The 15,594-nt window shown below is 53.3% G+C and overlaps 1 protein-coding gene across 11 annotated transcripts in view; it reads left to right on the forward strand.

Annotated features, from left to right (window-relative positions):
• Positions 1–15,361, forward strand: part of RGS3 (regulator of G protein signaling 3) — a 131,724-nt gene extending 116,363 nt beyond the window's left edge. For 10 of the 11 annotated variants that reach the window (XM_028165389.2, XM_028165388.2, XM_057548397.1 and 7 more), the window contains 5 exons: positions 8,290–8,354; positions 11,972–12,073; positions 12,440–12,501; positions 13,134–13,300; positions 14,394–15,361. In XM_028165389.2, the coding sequence (XP_028021190.2) occupies positions 8,290–8,354; positions 11,972–12,073; positions 12,440–12,501; positions 13,134–13,300; positions 14,394–14,579 (582 nt within the window). In that variant the 3' untranslated portion in view covers positions 14,580–15,361. Of the gene's footprint in view, positions 1–8,289; positions 8,355–11,662; positions 11,873–11,971; positions 12,074–12,439; positions 12,502–13,133; positions 13,301–14,393 lie in introns of those variants that run through there. The other variant, XM_028165391.2, reaches the window with a different exon arrangement.
• Positions 15,362–15,594: the final 233 nt, after the last annotated feature.

The raw sequence follows: 15,594 nt of genomic DNA on the forward strand, positions 1-15,594 counted from the left end.
CAGGCGAATGCTGTGGAGGTGCTCACAGCCAGTGTGGTGCAAGGTGTTGTTATGACAACTGTTGTGAGGCCAGGCAGGTGCAGATTCAGGGAGGAGAGACCCCAGGGCCTAGGGGCACGAGGGAAGGCTTCTGGCAAAAGATGCTCCTCAGTGTGGCCTTGAAGGTTGGGCAGGTTTAGAATAAACAAAGAGGATGAGGTAGGCATTCTGTGAAAGACCATGACCGGGACAAAACTGTCTGTAGAAGTCAGTTTAGCTAGAACAAGGGATTTTTACAGTGCAGGGATGGTAGATGGGTGGCACTCATTCTGCCATTTCTGCCTCCAAACCCATGGCAGACATGACTAATGGATTCCAGCACATTTCCCCACCAAGTTGGGACACGGCCTCAGAAACCTTCTTAGCTTCTCAGCCACTAGCAATAAGGCCGCTGGGCACGTGGGAGGACATCTTCTGCTGAAAGGCGGCTGGGCTGGAAGGGCCGGTTGGGGCCCTCCAGAAAAGGCCTTTGTGTCCAGGAATTGGAACTAAATCCCAAAGGAATGGGGACTGAATCTGTTTCCTCATCTGTAAGCACTTTGATGTGCTCCAAAATCACCAGGGGAATAGGTTATTTATTTATTTATTTTTTAATATCTTTATTGCAATATAATTGCTTTACAATGGTGTGTTAGTTTCTGCTTTATAACAAAGTGAATCAGCTATACATATACATATATCCCCATAGCTCCTCCCTCTTGAGTCTCCCTCCCACCCTCCCTATCCCACCCCTCTAGGTGGTCACAAAGCACCAAGCTGATCTCCCTGTGCTATGCGGCTGCTTCCCACTAGCTAGCTATTTTACGTTTGGTAGTGTATATAAGTCCATGCCACTCTCTCACTTCGTCCCAGCTTACCCTTCCCCCTCCCCGTGTCCTCAAGTCCATTCTCTATGTTTGTGTCTTTATTCCTGTCCTGCCCCTAGGCTCTTCAGGACCATTTTTTTTTTTTTTTTAGATTCCATATATATGTGTTAGCATATGGTATTTGTTTTTCTCTTTCTGACTTACTTCACTCTGTATGACAGACTCTAGGTCCATCCACCTCACTACAAATAACTCAGTTTCATTTCTTTTTATGGCTGAGTAATATTCCATTGTATATATGTGCCACATCTTCTTTATCCATTCATCTGTCAGTGGACACTTAGGTCACTTCCATGTCCTGGCTATTGTAAATAGAGCTGCAGTGAACATTGTGGTACATGACTCTTTTTGAATTATGGTTTTCTCAGGGTATATGCCCAGTAGTGGGATTGCAGGGTCATATGGTAGTTCTATTTTTAGTTTTTTAAGGAACCTCCATACTGTTCTCCATAGTGGCTGTATCAGTTTACATTTCCATCAGCAGTGCAAGAGGGTTCCCTTTTCTCCACACCCTTTCCAGCATTTATTGTTTGTAGATTTTTTGATTATGGCCATTCTGACTGGTGTGAGGTGATACCTCATTGTGGTTTTGATTTGCATTTCTCTAATGATTAGTGATGTTGAGCATTCTTTCATGTGTTTGTTGGCAATCTGTATATCTTCTTTGGGGAATGGGTTATTAACATATAGATTTCTAAGTCCCCCTACCCCAGAATCTGGAATCAGATTTTCTGGAATCAGAATTTCCAGGGGATGGTGCCCAGACCGTTATTTTTTATTTATTTTTTGGCCACGCTGCTAGGCTTGCAGGATCTTTTTTTTTTTTTTATAAATTTATTTATTCATTTATTTTGGCTGCGTTGGGTCTTTGTTGCTGTGCGCAGGCTGTCTCTAGTTGCAGCGAGCGGGGGCTACTCTTTGTTGCGGTGCGCAGGCTTCTCACTGTGGTGGCTTCTCTTGTTGAGGAGCATGGGCTGTAGGCTCCTGGGCTTCAGTAGTTGCAGCATGCAGGCTCAGTAGTTGTGGCTCGTGGGCTCTAGAGCACAGGCTCAGTAGTTATGGCGCACGGGCTTAGTTGCTCCGCGGCATGTGGGATCTTCCCGGACCAGGACTCGAACCCGTGTCCCCTGCATTGGCAGGCAGATTCTTAACCACTGCGCCACCAGGGAAGTCCCAGACCTTGCATTTTAAACAAGCCCCTCAGGGATTGGAACGTTCCCCATCGTTTGAGTATCACCATCTTAGGCCATTTCTTGAGGCAGCTTCTATAGGAAAGAGTCCAGAACTCTCCTACTGAGGTGAGGCTTCAGGCTGACTCAGGCCAGGCCTGGACACTCTCCTCTGGAGGACGGCTGAAGTCTAAGGGCTTGCCACCTACCTTGCGCCTCCCAATTTCAGTGCCCCCACCAGACCCTTCCAAGTTATGTCCCCTGCCCCCCTTGCTCCAATACAAATATTTGTAGACAGATAAATTCACATACATTCTCATGTACATTTCTAGTTCCCTAAATCCGTTGATCTCAGCTCCTATTTTGGGGCAGATACTTCCACCTGGTAGTCCAGCAGGCCTGGGCCAGCTCTCTCCTGTCTCCACTTCCTCCTTTGGGTGCCAAAGGTTCCCACTGGCATCCTCCCCTCCCCCACCCTCTTTTGGCCTGTTGCTTCCTTTCTTGGGCTTGAGTAACTAAGCTGGCAGGAACCTCAGAGGCTGCCACTAGCCCCTTGGTGGCTACCCTTCCAAGTGGCTTCTGCTTGCCAGGCCTCAAGTCCCTCATCATCGTTCCTATCCTGCTCCCTCCGGACAGCCAACTTCAGTAAGAAGCTAACCCTTGTCAGGGGGAAGTGAAGTCTAGGCTGGGCAGGTACCCTGGTCTCCCTCCATCCCTCACTGGCAGTGGGCCTTGGGCAAGTCCCTGCCCTTCTCTGTCCCTCAGTTTCCTCATCAGTAAAATAGGTGTTATCAGTAAATAATATTGATACCTCCTTCATAGCGTTGCTGGGAAGATTAAAGAGCCTGACTCGGGTAAAGTGTTCAGATCAGTGCCTGGCACTCAGCACCTGCTAGGTGCTCCATAAATGGGAATCGTGTTGATGATGATGGTGATGATGATGGTGATGAAGAGGAGGGGGAGGAGGATAGCAAGAGTAGTAACGGTTCTCCCAGCATTCACTAGGCGCCTCCAGCTCCCCGTTCTAGCCTTCATAGCACTGCCGCGAGCTGGGACCAGTTGTACTCATCTTACAGTGGGGAGCCTGAGGCCTAGGGAGAAGGGTTTGTCCCAGGCCATGTGATGATGGAGCTGGACAGTGGCCTCACCCTGTCCAGTTGTCTCTGGCTCTACCCCAGACCCTGCACACCTCTTGCTGGTGAGGGGCAGGGTGTGGGGGGATGGCAGCGGGGGGAGGCAACGGGTTTTCCTGTGACTTCCATCTTCCTGGCTTGGGCCTGACTTTCCAGGGGGCGGTCCATGGATGCCAACAGATCACAGTTTCCAGGCAAGAGGTGAAGAGGAGAGGGGTGAGGTCTTCAGGCTGTGGAGTCAGACGGGCTGCATTCATGTTTCAACTCTGTTTCCTCCCTCCTGGTCCTGAGACCTAGGCCAAGTTATGTTTTTTTCTCTGAGCTTTAGTTTTCTCTTATAAAATGGGAATGCTAAGTCTTCACGGAGTTGTCCCAGGGCTTCAAGAAGATTGCAGCATGTTGACAGCTCTGTGCCCACAGTAGTGATCCTGTGATAGAATGAGACCCAGGAGGGCCAGACAGAGCTGGCGTGGCCTCAGGCCTGTCATTGTGCTGCTGTGTGGCTAAGCTGAGACTGGCCAGAGAGCATGCTGCCTATCACAGGGGTGACAGTCCCTATGTTACTCCTCGCCTCACCTGTCATTCCTCCCTCTTGTACACTGAGTGATTTCTGCTGTGTATAGGACTGTCTGAACCAGACAGACCTGAGAGATGGTCCACTCGGCCACGATCATCTTATGGATGGGCTGCCTGAGGTCTAGAGAGGAAAAGATCCCCCAGGCTTATCCCGCGGGTCATCCCCTGAAGCTGGCCCCTTGTGCTGGGTTGAGTTGTCTCACAGTGCCCTCTGCTGCCAGACCCCCGCCTTGCCGGCTGCTCCCTGGAGGTCTGGCAGAGCAGATCCACGGGCCTGTGTCTGTCCTTTTCCTGGGAGCCGGGGGAGCTCCAAGAGTATCTGTGTCTCAGCCCACGATGCTGCCATTGAATTTCACCCCAGCCTGGCCTGGCTTGTCCCAGGATCACGGGTCATGCTTTGACAGTGAGGAGAAGGCCGTGGCCCCTCCCTGGCTGTGCTTCATTCTCCCCTCCTGCAGAAAACCGGCTTGGGCAGAGGCTGTCAGCCGAGGGTGCCAGCCCTGCTGCACTAAGCTTACCACCTAGGCTGCAGGTCAGACAAGAGGTGCCCTCCAGCTCCAAGACGTGATAATACCTTCTAGCCTCCTATTTTTAAAAAGCCTAAAGGACTATTTCCTCTGTCTAAACAAATAAGTGTAGAGTTTAGCTCCATTGTTTCTACAAGGTTCCTTGGGGTCTGCCAGGATAGTCTGGGTCAGAGAGAGCAGCCAGGCATGGCCAGGTGGCCCCAGAAGTCGGATCAGGACCAATAGGAGAAATCACGTGAGGCCCTGCTCACAGAAAAGCCCTCAATCATGGGTGGGCTCTGGAGCCAGACCTGAAATGCTCTGCTACTGGCCAGCTTGGAGAGCCCAGGTAAGTTACTGGACTCCTCTGGGCCTCAGTTTCCTCAGCTGTAAACTGGGGAAAATAACAGCAAATAGCTCTTAGAATTGTTGAGAAGGTTAAATTAAAGTATGATATGGCACTTTAGCACATTGCCTGGCATACAGTAAATAACAGCAATAACCACCATAGCTTATAGTTATTGAGCACTTCCAGTACCAGGCACTTTCGCATGTGTTCATTAATCCTCATAACGGCCCTATGAGGTAGGTCCAATTATTATCCTCATCTTACAAATAAAGAAACTGAAGCACAGAGAAGGGATGTAATTTGGCTAAGGTCAATTAGCTAAGTGACTGAGCTAGGATTCAAATCCAGGCAGTTAATTTTTTTATTATTATTGTTTTTTAAAGTAAATTTATTTTATCTTTGGCTGTGTTGGGTCTTCGTTGCTGCGCGTGGGCTTTCTCTAGTTGCGGCGAGTGGGGCTTCTCTCTTTGCGGTGCACGGGCTTCTCATTGTGGTGATTTGTTGCAGAGCACAGGCTCTAGGCACGCGGGCTTCAGTAGTTGTGGCACACAGGCTCAGTAGTTGCGGCTTGCGGGCTCAGTTGCTCCGCGGCATGTGGGATCTTCCCGGACCAGGGCTCGAACCTGTGACCCCTGCATTGGCAGGCAGATTCTTAACCACTGTGCCACCAGGGAAGCCCCTCAAATCCAGGCAGTTTAGCATTTAACTCTTAACCATGACTATTATTATAGTTATAATTACAATACGAATTATAATTATTCTTCCAGTCCCTGGAGGTGGCCGGGGCGCTGGGCAGGCCCCAGGGATTTCTGTCTGGAGTGAAGGGAGGGCTGAGTGGTTCTGGGTTCGCCTCCATTCGCCTTTCAGCAGGGAGGGCCATGGAGCAGAGCAGGCAGTGGGGAGCAGATGGGAAGGAGAGGCCCCTTTGTGTGCTGGGCCCTGGGCAGGCCTCGCTGCAGCTCTTGGAGACAGGAGGCTTGGGAGCCACTCTGAGGCTGGAAGTCAGAACCCTGACTCTCCGTCTCAGTTTCTTCTCTTCCTGGCACACAGCACCCCTTGGTGTGTGGGTTTCGCTAGCCGCTTTGGGGGCCGACTCCCAGGGCTAGAGTTCCCTGGCCCCTCTGTCAGGCAGATTGGTGAAGGCCCGACCCTGGAGAAGATGACCCCCTCCCAGCAGTGGAAGGAAGAGCCCATTTCCCAGCAGTGCAGAGGCTGGGGGTGCCGGGCGGGGCGGGAGTGGTCCCCAGGCCCATTGTGTGGGGCCGATAAAGTGCGGAAGCTGAGGTTAAATGGGAGGAAGCCCAGTGCTGGCGGCCCTTTCCCACGGATGGGGGCTTCAGGCACGGCCCAGCCAGCCCAGCACAACTGTGACCTGTGTGCATGGGGTGACAGTGACAGCGTTCACTGGGCTGTGAATGCTGGTGGTCCCCGATTACTGAGGGCGCCCTGTGTGCCAGGTTGGGCTTTGGGGGCCCAGACTTTATCCTGGTGAATCTCTCAACGGCGGGTTGGATGGCCGTCACCATGCCTCTGCTAGAGCTAAAGAAGCTGAAGCTGAGAGGCCAGGAAACGTCTCCAAAGTCAATGGCAGCAGGATCTATACCCAGGCCTGGCTGCAAGCTGTAGATCTGGAATCCCACACCACAGACGGGCGTGTGCCTGTGTGTGCACGTACACACGTGTTTACAACCTCGGTAGGGCAGCGTTCTCAGGAAAGAGGCAGCATTTCCCCTGAGTCTTTCATTGAAGGCATTCAAAATGTGCCCCATCCTCTGCATTTAACTAGCAGCATCCTCTGGCGGAGAAACACAGGCCCTGAATTCAGACACACCTAGATTCCAGCTGTCACTTAAAGACTGTCACTTAAATCCTTGGACAGGTGACTTAACTTCTCTGAGGTTCTCTTTACTTTATGGACTTATTCTGAAGATTAATGAGATAGTGTCTGGATAATGCCCATTCTGAGGTCTGGCCTGTAGCATGAGCTCCATGAATGAAGCTGTAATTCATCAATCCATCCATCCGCGGGTGGTTGCACCACTGAGGCTGGTAGCTCCCCCTGCTGGCTATATCTGGATTAAGGCCACTTTTCTTGCCAGAATTGAGAACACAGTATTTAAAGGTTTAGCCCATCTTCTTTATTTTACAAATGAGGAAACTGAGGCCCAGGGTATGGCTCATGAGGAGTCCGAGCTGCGATTCACATCTGGGGGCCTTCTGTCTTATCTTAGGACATAGTGTCCAAGCCCAGCCTACCCTTAGCTCTACCTCCTCCAATATCTCAGAGCATTTCCTGTGCTCCCGCTCTGGAGTGGCACTGTGGGGGCCCTGGTTTCCCCTGGAGGAGGCTGGGCACGCACAGGCAGGGCGACAGAGGGCGGCCCCAGTAGAGCTGGTGGGAGCCTGGAGTGGTCTGGAGGAGGCGAGGAGTAGCAGACTGGGAGGAGGTAGAGACTGGGCAGAAGAGGAGAGAGCGTTCCAGGAAGGGGGCACAGCACAGGCAAGGGCAAGCAGGTGGGGGTGGGCTCAATGGAGCCCCGGGGAATAAAGGTGCAGGCCTTGGATCAAGCAGTGAGGCCTTCAAGACACATCATCCCCAGCCTGCTTTCCCTCTCTCTTGATTCATTCATTCATTTAACAAGTATTTCTTGAGCTCCTAATGTATACCAGGCCCAGTCAAGGTGACCTAGACAGAGGTGAAGGCAGACAGAGGCCCTGCTCTTGGGAACTCACAGTCCAGTAGAGGAGACAGATTTGGAAGAAGCCATGTTGGTTATAGTGGGGAACTCACAAGGGGTGAAGGGGGACACCCTTGGTCTAGGGGTCAAGGAGGGCTTCCCAGGTGAGGAGGCATTTAAGCAGCTTACCCGAGGTCAGGTCTTTCCTGAGGCTGGGTCTTAGGAGGAGAGGGAGAGTCATAAAAGCATCCCCCATGGAAGGAATAGCACGTGCAAAGCCCGAGGTGAGGGGACCGGGCTGTGAAGACATTCCTTCTGGCTAGAGGGCAGCTTGAAGAGGTTGCTGGAGTAGGGGTCGGGCCAGAGAGATAACCAAAGGAGTTGTAACTGAGGTTGTTATGGAGCTTTCTGACCAGCTCCTAAGATGGTAGACCCTGCATGTCATGTCAGGGAGTTTGGACATTATCCTGAGGGTACTCGGGAGCCATGGAAAGCTATAAGGCAAGAGAGGTGCTCTCCTGTGTGATAATTTACTTAACACACTGCTGACCAATCCCAGGTCTCTTTAAAACCTCAGAATCCTGAGTTGGTTAGTCATTATGATCTCCATTTTGAAATTAAAAGCACTAGAGGCTCAGAGAGGGACAGCAATTGGCTAAGTCACACAGTAGAACCTTCACTGAAGCTTCCTCTCTGGCCTGCCCTACCGCCATGAATGCTGTGTTTCTGGCTTCTCCCGCACAAGCCGTGTATCAGGAGGAGGCTCCTTTGGGTGAAGGCTCTGCTAAGCCAGCCGCACTCCATGAACAGATTGCTCCCTGTAGCGGGGTCTCCCTCCCTCCCCTGTTCTTCAAGGGGTGGGAGCATGGAGGTGGGGGTGGTTTGTAGGAGCTGCTGGGTCCCTGAGCCTCTCTTTGCTCAGGCAGCCGCCCCTGGGTACCCAGACTGCAACGTGTCTGTGTTTTCTCTGCAGATGAGCGGGGCTGACACAGCTGGGGACGATGATGATGCCTCCCGGAAGAGAAAGAGCAAAAACCTGTACGTTGGAAAGATCCTTGGTCCTCACCCTAGTGATGGGGGGGGGGCTCCCTGCACCCCACTTCATCCTCTGCCCTCTGGCTTATTCCCCATGCCCAGTGGCCTAGGGGTAGAGGCGGAGAGAAGGGGCTGAACCCAGTCCTGCCCCAGACAGACACCCGTGAACAACGGGATCTTGGGACTTTGCAGTGGCCCCAGGGTAAGGTCACCAGGGTCCTGAGCACCCACCACTGCCCTCAGCATCCACTCAGAGTGAGGCAAGGTGCTGATTTAGTATCTGGAAGCCACAGGGAACGAAGCAGAAGCAACCAACCAGGTTGCCCTGGCCCTGTCCAGCTGCTAAGCCAAGCAGCGGCCAAGTGACCATGACAAGTTCTTTGCTCCCTCTGAGAAAGGGCTGACCAGACTGGTCATGGGATTCCCCTTTCTCCTCTCGAGCTCTTGAATGCTAGCAGTCTTGGGCATTGCCAGAAGGGGGTGCTGCTGGCTCAGAGAGCAGATCCGGTACCTTTCCGGCCACGCCCCTCTCCCCCCTACCCCGCTCCCGCGACTATTTATACTTTCGATTCGATTCGGAGGTTTGTTAGAGGCGCTCATTCATTAACAGAGCGTGAGTGGTTTCTTCTCGGGTCTCTTTGTACCTCGGGCCCTGGAGACTGCGGGGGGCAGGGATGGGAGGAGGCAGTGAGGCACCTGGTGGCCCACAGAGGGAACCCCTCCCCCTCCAGGTCCTGTAGTGCCCACCATTATGCACCAGTTGGGCCGGGGGGTGTGGAGAACAGGAGTCCTTCCCGGATGCCTCCTGTTGCGCAACCTTCTTCCCTGACCTCGACCTTGGCTGGGGTCCACTCCCTAGAAACTCTTTCCCCAGCTTCCCCTGCCCTCTCCAGTTTCCTGCAGCAACTGTAGGCTTCTCTTCACTCTGCAGCCAGGAGCAGTCACACTTTCTAGGGAAGGTAAAATGCACAAACAAAAATAATTCTTTGCACCAACCATCCGGTCCAGGCAGCATCAGAGCTGCCGTGGGTGGTGCTCCCAGGGGTGGAGCAGTGGAGGGCAGCAGAGGGTGGGCATCCAGGGTGCTGGAGCTGCCCTGTTCCACCAACTCTAGCCTTCTTTCAAAGTGGGCGCTGCATAATTTTTATTTTACATTTCTTTTTTCTTATTTACTCTATTTTGCAAGTGAGTAAACTGAGGCAGAAAGAGGTTAAGTTACTTGTCCAAGGTCACAAAGCAAGGAAGCGGTAGAGTTGAGATCTGAAACCTGGCATGTTGGCTCTAAAAGTATATATAAATATACATATATTTTAAAATTTATTTATTTATTTATTTATTCATTCAGAGCCTGTTATTATTAATTAATTAATTAATTAATTAATTTTTTTGGCCTCGCCGCGCTGCTTATGGGATCTTAGTTCCCTGACCAGGGATCTAACCCGGGCCCCCTGCAGTGGAAGCACGGAGTCCTAACCACTGGACCACCAGGGAATTCCCATGGAGCCTGTTATTTTTAAACTTGGTTCAGAGCACCCTGAAGGAGGTCCACAGCACCCCAGCTAAGTAGCCTTTGAGCCTTTAGTGACAGGAGTCCATTCCCCAGAGGGCACTCATTCCATCTTTTCATGGCTCTGATTGGAGGAAAGTGTTCCTTTAGCTTCCTCTTGTGGGTCCCTGTTCTGCTCTCTGGGCCCACATGGGGACACATGAGGCACCTCTGAGCTCTGCCATCCTTTCTCGAGTTGCCCGTGTGGCAACCAGGGACTTCTGAGGACCTCTCCAGCTGTGCCCTGCAGCTGTGAGTCTGCCCAGCTGTGCATCTGGGAGGAAAGGCTTGGCTGGGCAGGGGCTTGAGCCTCCTCCAGCCACAGAGAAACACAGTGGTCTCTGAGCCAGCAAGGAGCCCAGGTGGATGGTGGCAGCCTGCAGGTTGGACCTCAGGCAAGCTTCTCCTGCTCCCTGGGAGCGGGCCAGGAGCAGGGGCTCTGAGACAGAGCACTGTGCCCCAGGAAGCCAGGCTCTCTCACTCCTAGCCACGCCAAGGCTCTCCGAGGGCCTTGGTCCTCACCAGTCCAGTCCCTGGACTCCTTGGCCTTATCTCATTGGCTTGGAATCTGCTAGAGCAGGATCCCAATCTCTAATCAGCTGTCCCAGACCCTCAGGACAAGTATGGATTAAGCCTGAGCGCTTTTGCCCCAGGCACTGTGCTAAAGCTTTCTGTGCATTTTCTCCTTGCCTCAAAACAACCCCAGCAGATGGTAGGTACTATTATCATCTGTGTTTAACAGATGAGAAAACTTGACATTCAGAGAGGTCAGGTAACTTGACAAAGGGCACACAGTTGGTAACTGCTGGAGCTGGGATTTGAACCCAAGACTGTCTTGCTGCCGCACTGTAGCTTTTAACCTCCACCCTGGACCACTTTCCTTCATTAAACAGGGTGTCCCATAGGTCTTAGTGCCCTTTGAAGCTTGAATAACTTCAGAAGTAGGCTCCCAATTTATAAAACACATTTGAGAGTTCAATTATTCAAATTTCTTTTACACTTATTTAGCTTTGTGATTTTGATAACACATTTTTAATCTTACGCATTTAATTTTTCGTTAAGTCAGCATTTTTCATCTGTAATCAGAAGGGCAGAGATCAAAAATAAAACAAAAAATTTATTACTCAAATGTCATAAGACTAAATATGCATGAAAAAATTAATTCATTTCAAATCATGTTTTTGAGAGTTTATAGGATTTGTACTTTTGAAGTTATTCAGGCTTAAAACTACTGAAACTTTGTGGGACATTCTGCATATTCATGGATGGATGTATCCAAAGCCAATGACAGGCTGAGCTGTCTTCTGGCAGGAACTATTCTCTAGGAGGTGCCTGGAGTAGGGGTCTAGGGACAAGGGGGAGGCAAACATGAGCATGAGACTCTTAACCCCTTTCTTGCCAGCAGCTTGCCCAGGGCTGAAATCTGCCTGGGGGAATGGCAGGGCTAAAAATGGTTCTTGGCTAAAAATAGCCAGTCCTGCCACCCAGGTGGGCAGAGCCTCCTCTCCCTCCCGCCTTCCCTCCCAGCAATTTGCTGACTTGTTTTCTCCTCCTTCCCAGGGCGCTGCCATGGCAACGGGGAGGCCAGTCACAAATAATGGGTCTGGCTTCCTGCCTGGGCGGGCCCCAGAGGCCGCCCCTTACAGACACATGCCCCTTTCACAGGCTCCCTCTCGGGGTTGGCCAGGAGGGATATTTTTTTTCTGCTCCGGTCCTGGTCCCTCCCATTTCCTGGCTCCTCCTGTCTGAGTCCCAGCCCAGCCTGTGCCTGGGAGTCCAGTCCTCCAGCTGGGATCCCAGCGAGCGCTTGGCTGCAGCCTGCACCGTTGCCGCCTGGGACGCGGGTTGGGAACAAGAGCCTGGGGTGCTCCCAGCAGACCGTCCCAGGCAACAAGGTGGGGGGCCCTACAGCGATGCTCCGAGGCATGTACCTCACTCGGAACGGGAACCTCCAGAGGCGGCACACCATGAAGGAGTAGGTGCCCCTCACCCCAGCCTTCACCCTCCCGACCCTGAATTTGCAGCGGCCGAGTGTGCCAGGCTGACTGACCCCCTTTTCTGCTTTTGTCCCCAGAGCCAAGGACATGAAGAACAAGCTGGGCATCTTCAGGCGGCGGAACGAATCCCCTGGGGCCCAGCCAGCGGGCAAGGCAGACAAAGTGACGAAGTCATTCAAGTAGGTCCTCTCTGGCCCCCCTGGGCCCCCCTCAGACACTTACTGGTCCCTGTGGGAGCAGGGCTAGCAGTGGGGTTAAGAGAGAAGGCTGTTGGCTTGATCCAGCTCTGGGGCGATGGAGGCTCTCGTAGAGGAAGCCTGGTACCTGGCATGAGCAGCCCTCATGGGGAGATGCTGTCCTGGGAAGGATGACCAGGGAGGGGCAGAGGTGGGGATAGAAGTGATGCCGGCCCCAAGAAAGGGGGTGGGCCCCCTCCTGGGCTCCCCAGCCGGGCTAAGCTACTTTGTGGGCCAAGGCAGCTGACAGAGGTCACCCAGCTCTAGCCGCCCCACTTCCCTCACTGTGCCCCTTGCCTCACCCCTCAGGCCCACCTCAGAGGAAGCACTCAAGTGGGGCGAGTCCTTGGAGAAGCTGCTGGTCCACAAATGTAAGTGGGGGCCAGCCGGCCTGTTCCCTCCCTGTGTCTCTCCCCCCTCCTCCTTTCCTCCTCTCCCAGGCCCAGAGAGTGCGTCTGGCTCTGCAGAGGTTACCTTTCCCTCTTTCCTGGGCCCAGGACACCCAGTTAGGTGTCCCTACCATTGGGAAAGGCCGAGGCCCTTGGTCTGGCCTTGGAGCCGGCTGCTGCCAGCCCCTCCCTGTCCATGGGAGCTGGCACTGCCTGCCAGAGGCCGTTGGGACCTGTGTGCTCAGACCCATATTCCCAGAATAACAATAAACATTTCCATGTACTGAGGGCTTAACACTGGGCCAGATGCGCCTGCCATCTCGTGGGTGGGAACCCCTCTGATTCTCACAGGGCTCCAGGAAATAAGGCTGATGATCCCCATTTGACAGATGAGGAAACTGAGGCACAGATGGGGAGTGACCTGGCCAAGGCCCACAAAGAGGCAACGGCAGGGGTGGGACCATATGCCAGGGTTCCTGGCTCTCAGGAGTGGGTCAGTTTACTAAGATCCCAGCAGCTGCACCTGAAAGGCCCCAGGAGGGTAAGCTGGGGGGCCTGAGGACAGGAGGGGCTGGTTTGGCCTCTCACCCCAGGATCTGGGCTTCTCCTCACAGATGGGCTAGCGGTGTTCCAAGCCTTCCTCCGCACTGAGTTTAGTGAGGAGAACCTGGAATTCTGGCTGGCATGCGAGGACTTCAAGAAGGTCAAGTCACAGTCCAAGATGGCGGCCAAGGCCAAGAAGATCTTTGCTGAGTACATCGCGATCCAGGCGTGCAAGGAGGTAGGGCTTTGGGCTGGGCCCTCGGGCCCCCATCCCCATGCCCAGTGGCCTCTCAGTGATTGGGGTGCCTGGAAGCCTCAAAGAGAGGAGCTCAGGAAGGAGAGAGGCCAGACTGATTCTAGGGACCATGTGCCCAGGTTGAAGAGGAAGCAGGCTGGGGCCCTGGGGAGAACAGAATCCTGACTGGTAACAAAAATGGCCACTGTCAATGTGCTGCTGGGTTCCAGGCACATGCTAAGCCCTTCACGTATGAGCTCTCATATTTAACCCTCATGACAACTTGTAAAATAATTTTTAATATTATTTTCATTTTAAAAATGAGGAGACAGTCTCAGAGAGCCTAACATGTATTGAGTGCTTCCTGTGTGCCAGCTGTGTCTGTTTAATATGGATGATCATGCTTAATTTTCACAACTCTGAGGAATGTACTATTTTTTTTTAATTTTTAAAATTAATTTTATTTATTTATTTATTGGCTGCGTCGGGTCTTTGTTGTGGTGCGTGGGCTTCTTTTTGCGGTGGCTTCTCTTGTTGTGGAGCATGGGCTCTAGGCGCGTGGGCTTCAGTGGTTGCAGCATGCGGGCTCAGTAGTTGTGGCACGTGGGCTCTAGGACGCACGGGCTTCAGTAGTTGTGGTGCATGGGCTTAGTTGCTCCGCGGCATGTGGGATCTTCCCGGACCAGGGATCAAACCCGTGTCCCCTGCATTGGCAGGCGGATTCTTAACTGCTGCGCCACCAGGGAAGCCTGAGGAATGTACTATTATGCTACCCTATACATAAGACATTTGAGGCTCAGAGCACTTAAGTGATTTGCTTAAGGGAACACACCTAGATGTGGCACTGCTGGGATTTGAACTTGGGCAGCCTGACCCTAGAGGCAGTGATTTCGGGCCCTATAAACTCTACCACCCCTACAGTAAGTGACCAAGCCAGAACTTGATTCCGCTAACCTGCGGGCCTCCCCTCTGAACCTTAAGATGTGGAGCAGAAGGGCTTGGGGGTGAGAGGCTGGGCAGGTCCTGTCCCGGCCCCTGGCCCCTAGGAGCAGCTTCTTGCAGGCAGCCTTGACCACGTCACCCTCTGCCTGCACAGGTAAACCTGGACTCGTACACACGGGAGCACACCAAGGACAACCTGCAGAGCGTCACGCGGGGCTGCTTCGACTTGGCGCAGAAGCGCATCTTTGGGCTCATGGAGAAGGACTCGTACCCACGCTTCCTCCGCTCGGACCTCTACCTGGACCTCATTAACCAGAAGAAGATGAGTCCCCCGCTTTAGGGGCCACCGGGGTAGAGCTCAACGTTCACACCAGGCGGGCTGGGCCCCTCCCCACCTGCCTCCCTACCCCCTGCGACAGAGGGGGCAAGTGAGCCCCCAGAGGCTGTGTCCGGACAGACAGACGGGCATTTGGATGAGAGGCCTGGACCAAGAGAGGCCCAGGCCACTGGAGGAGTAGAGGGACTGGCCCCGTTGGGCCCCCACTGCCCTGGTACGAGGGGGCCCAAGGGCCCTGGCAGGTTAGGGGCCCTGGCTGAGCCGGATCTGGAGCTGCTGCTCCCTGCTGCGGAGACTTCGCAATGACCAAGTTCCTTAAAGAGCTGGCTGATGGGCAGGGGGCCGAGGCCTGGGCCCTGGGGCTCTCCAGGGGGGGGTCACTCGGACTCACAGCTCAGACCCCCGCCTTGAGTTTTATTTATTTAAACAGCAGTTGGATGCTTGGCACCTCGTCCTGTGATAGGAAACCTTTGCCTCATCAGTTTTCCTAATTTACAAGTGCAATATTTTAACCAACGCCTTGTGAAAAGCCACCTTGCGGAGAAGGTGGGCACCATTTTCCAGTTTCAGGGGATCTGCTGGTCCCGAGCCCCAGTGGCGGATAGCTGGGCCTGCTGGACTGACAAGGCCCAGAGGGGCGGGGGCTGCAGTCTGACCTCACACCGAAATCCAGCACCCCCGAGTGAGGGGTCCCCCGGGGCCTTTGGGAAAGCATGGCACCCTCAGACCACACAGCGGCCAAGTTCAGAAGCAAATAAAAGCCCTGTGTTATTTTTTGTTCTTGACCCTTTCTGTGTGTTCCTGGTTTCAAGGCTTCCCAGGGTGACTGGGGCTGGGACGGTTGCTAGTTGGGCCCTCAATCCAGCTTCTTCTCCTCTCTTGCCATCACCTGCTTCCCGTCCCGGAGCTGGTGCTGCTCCCTGACAACCGCCTCCTCTGTGCCAGGTGCTCTGCCAGGCTTGTTCTACTTACCATCTCATCTTCACTGCGAGCCTGGGAGGTGGGGGTTATCCCCGTT

The sequence above is a fragment of the Balaenoptera acutorostrata genome, chromosome 6 (genome assembly GCF_949987535.1).
Source record: "Balaenoptera acutorostrata chromosome 6, mBalAcu1.1, whole genome shotgun sequence".
In the NCBI taxonomy this organism is placed as follows: domain Eukaryota; kingdom Metazoa; phylum Chordata; class Mammalia; order Artiodactyla; family Balaenopteridae; genus Balaenoptera; species Balaenoptera acutorostrata.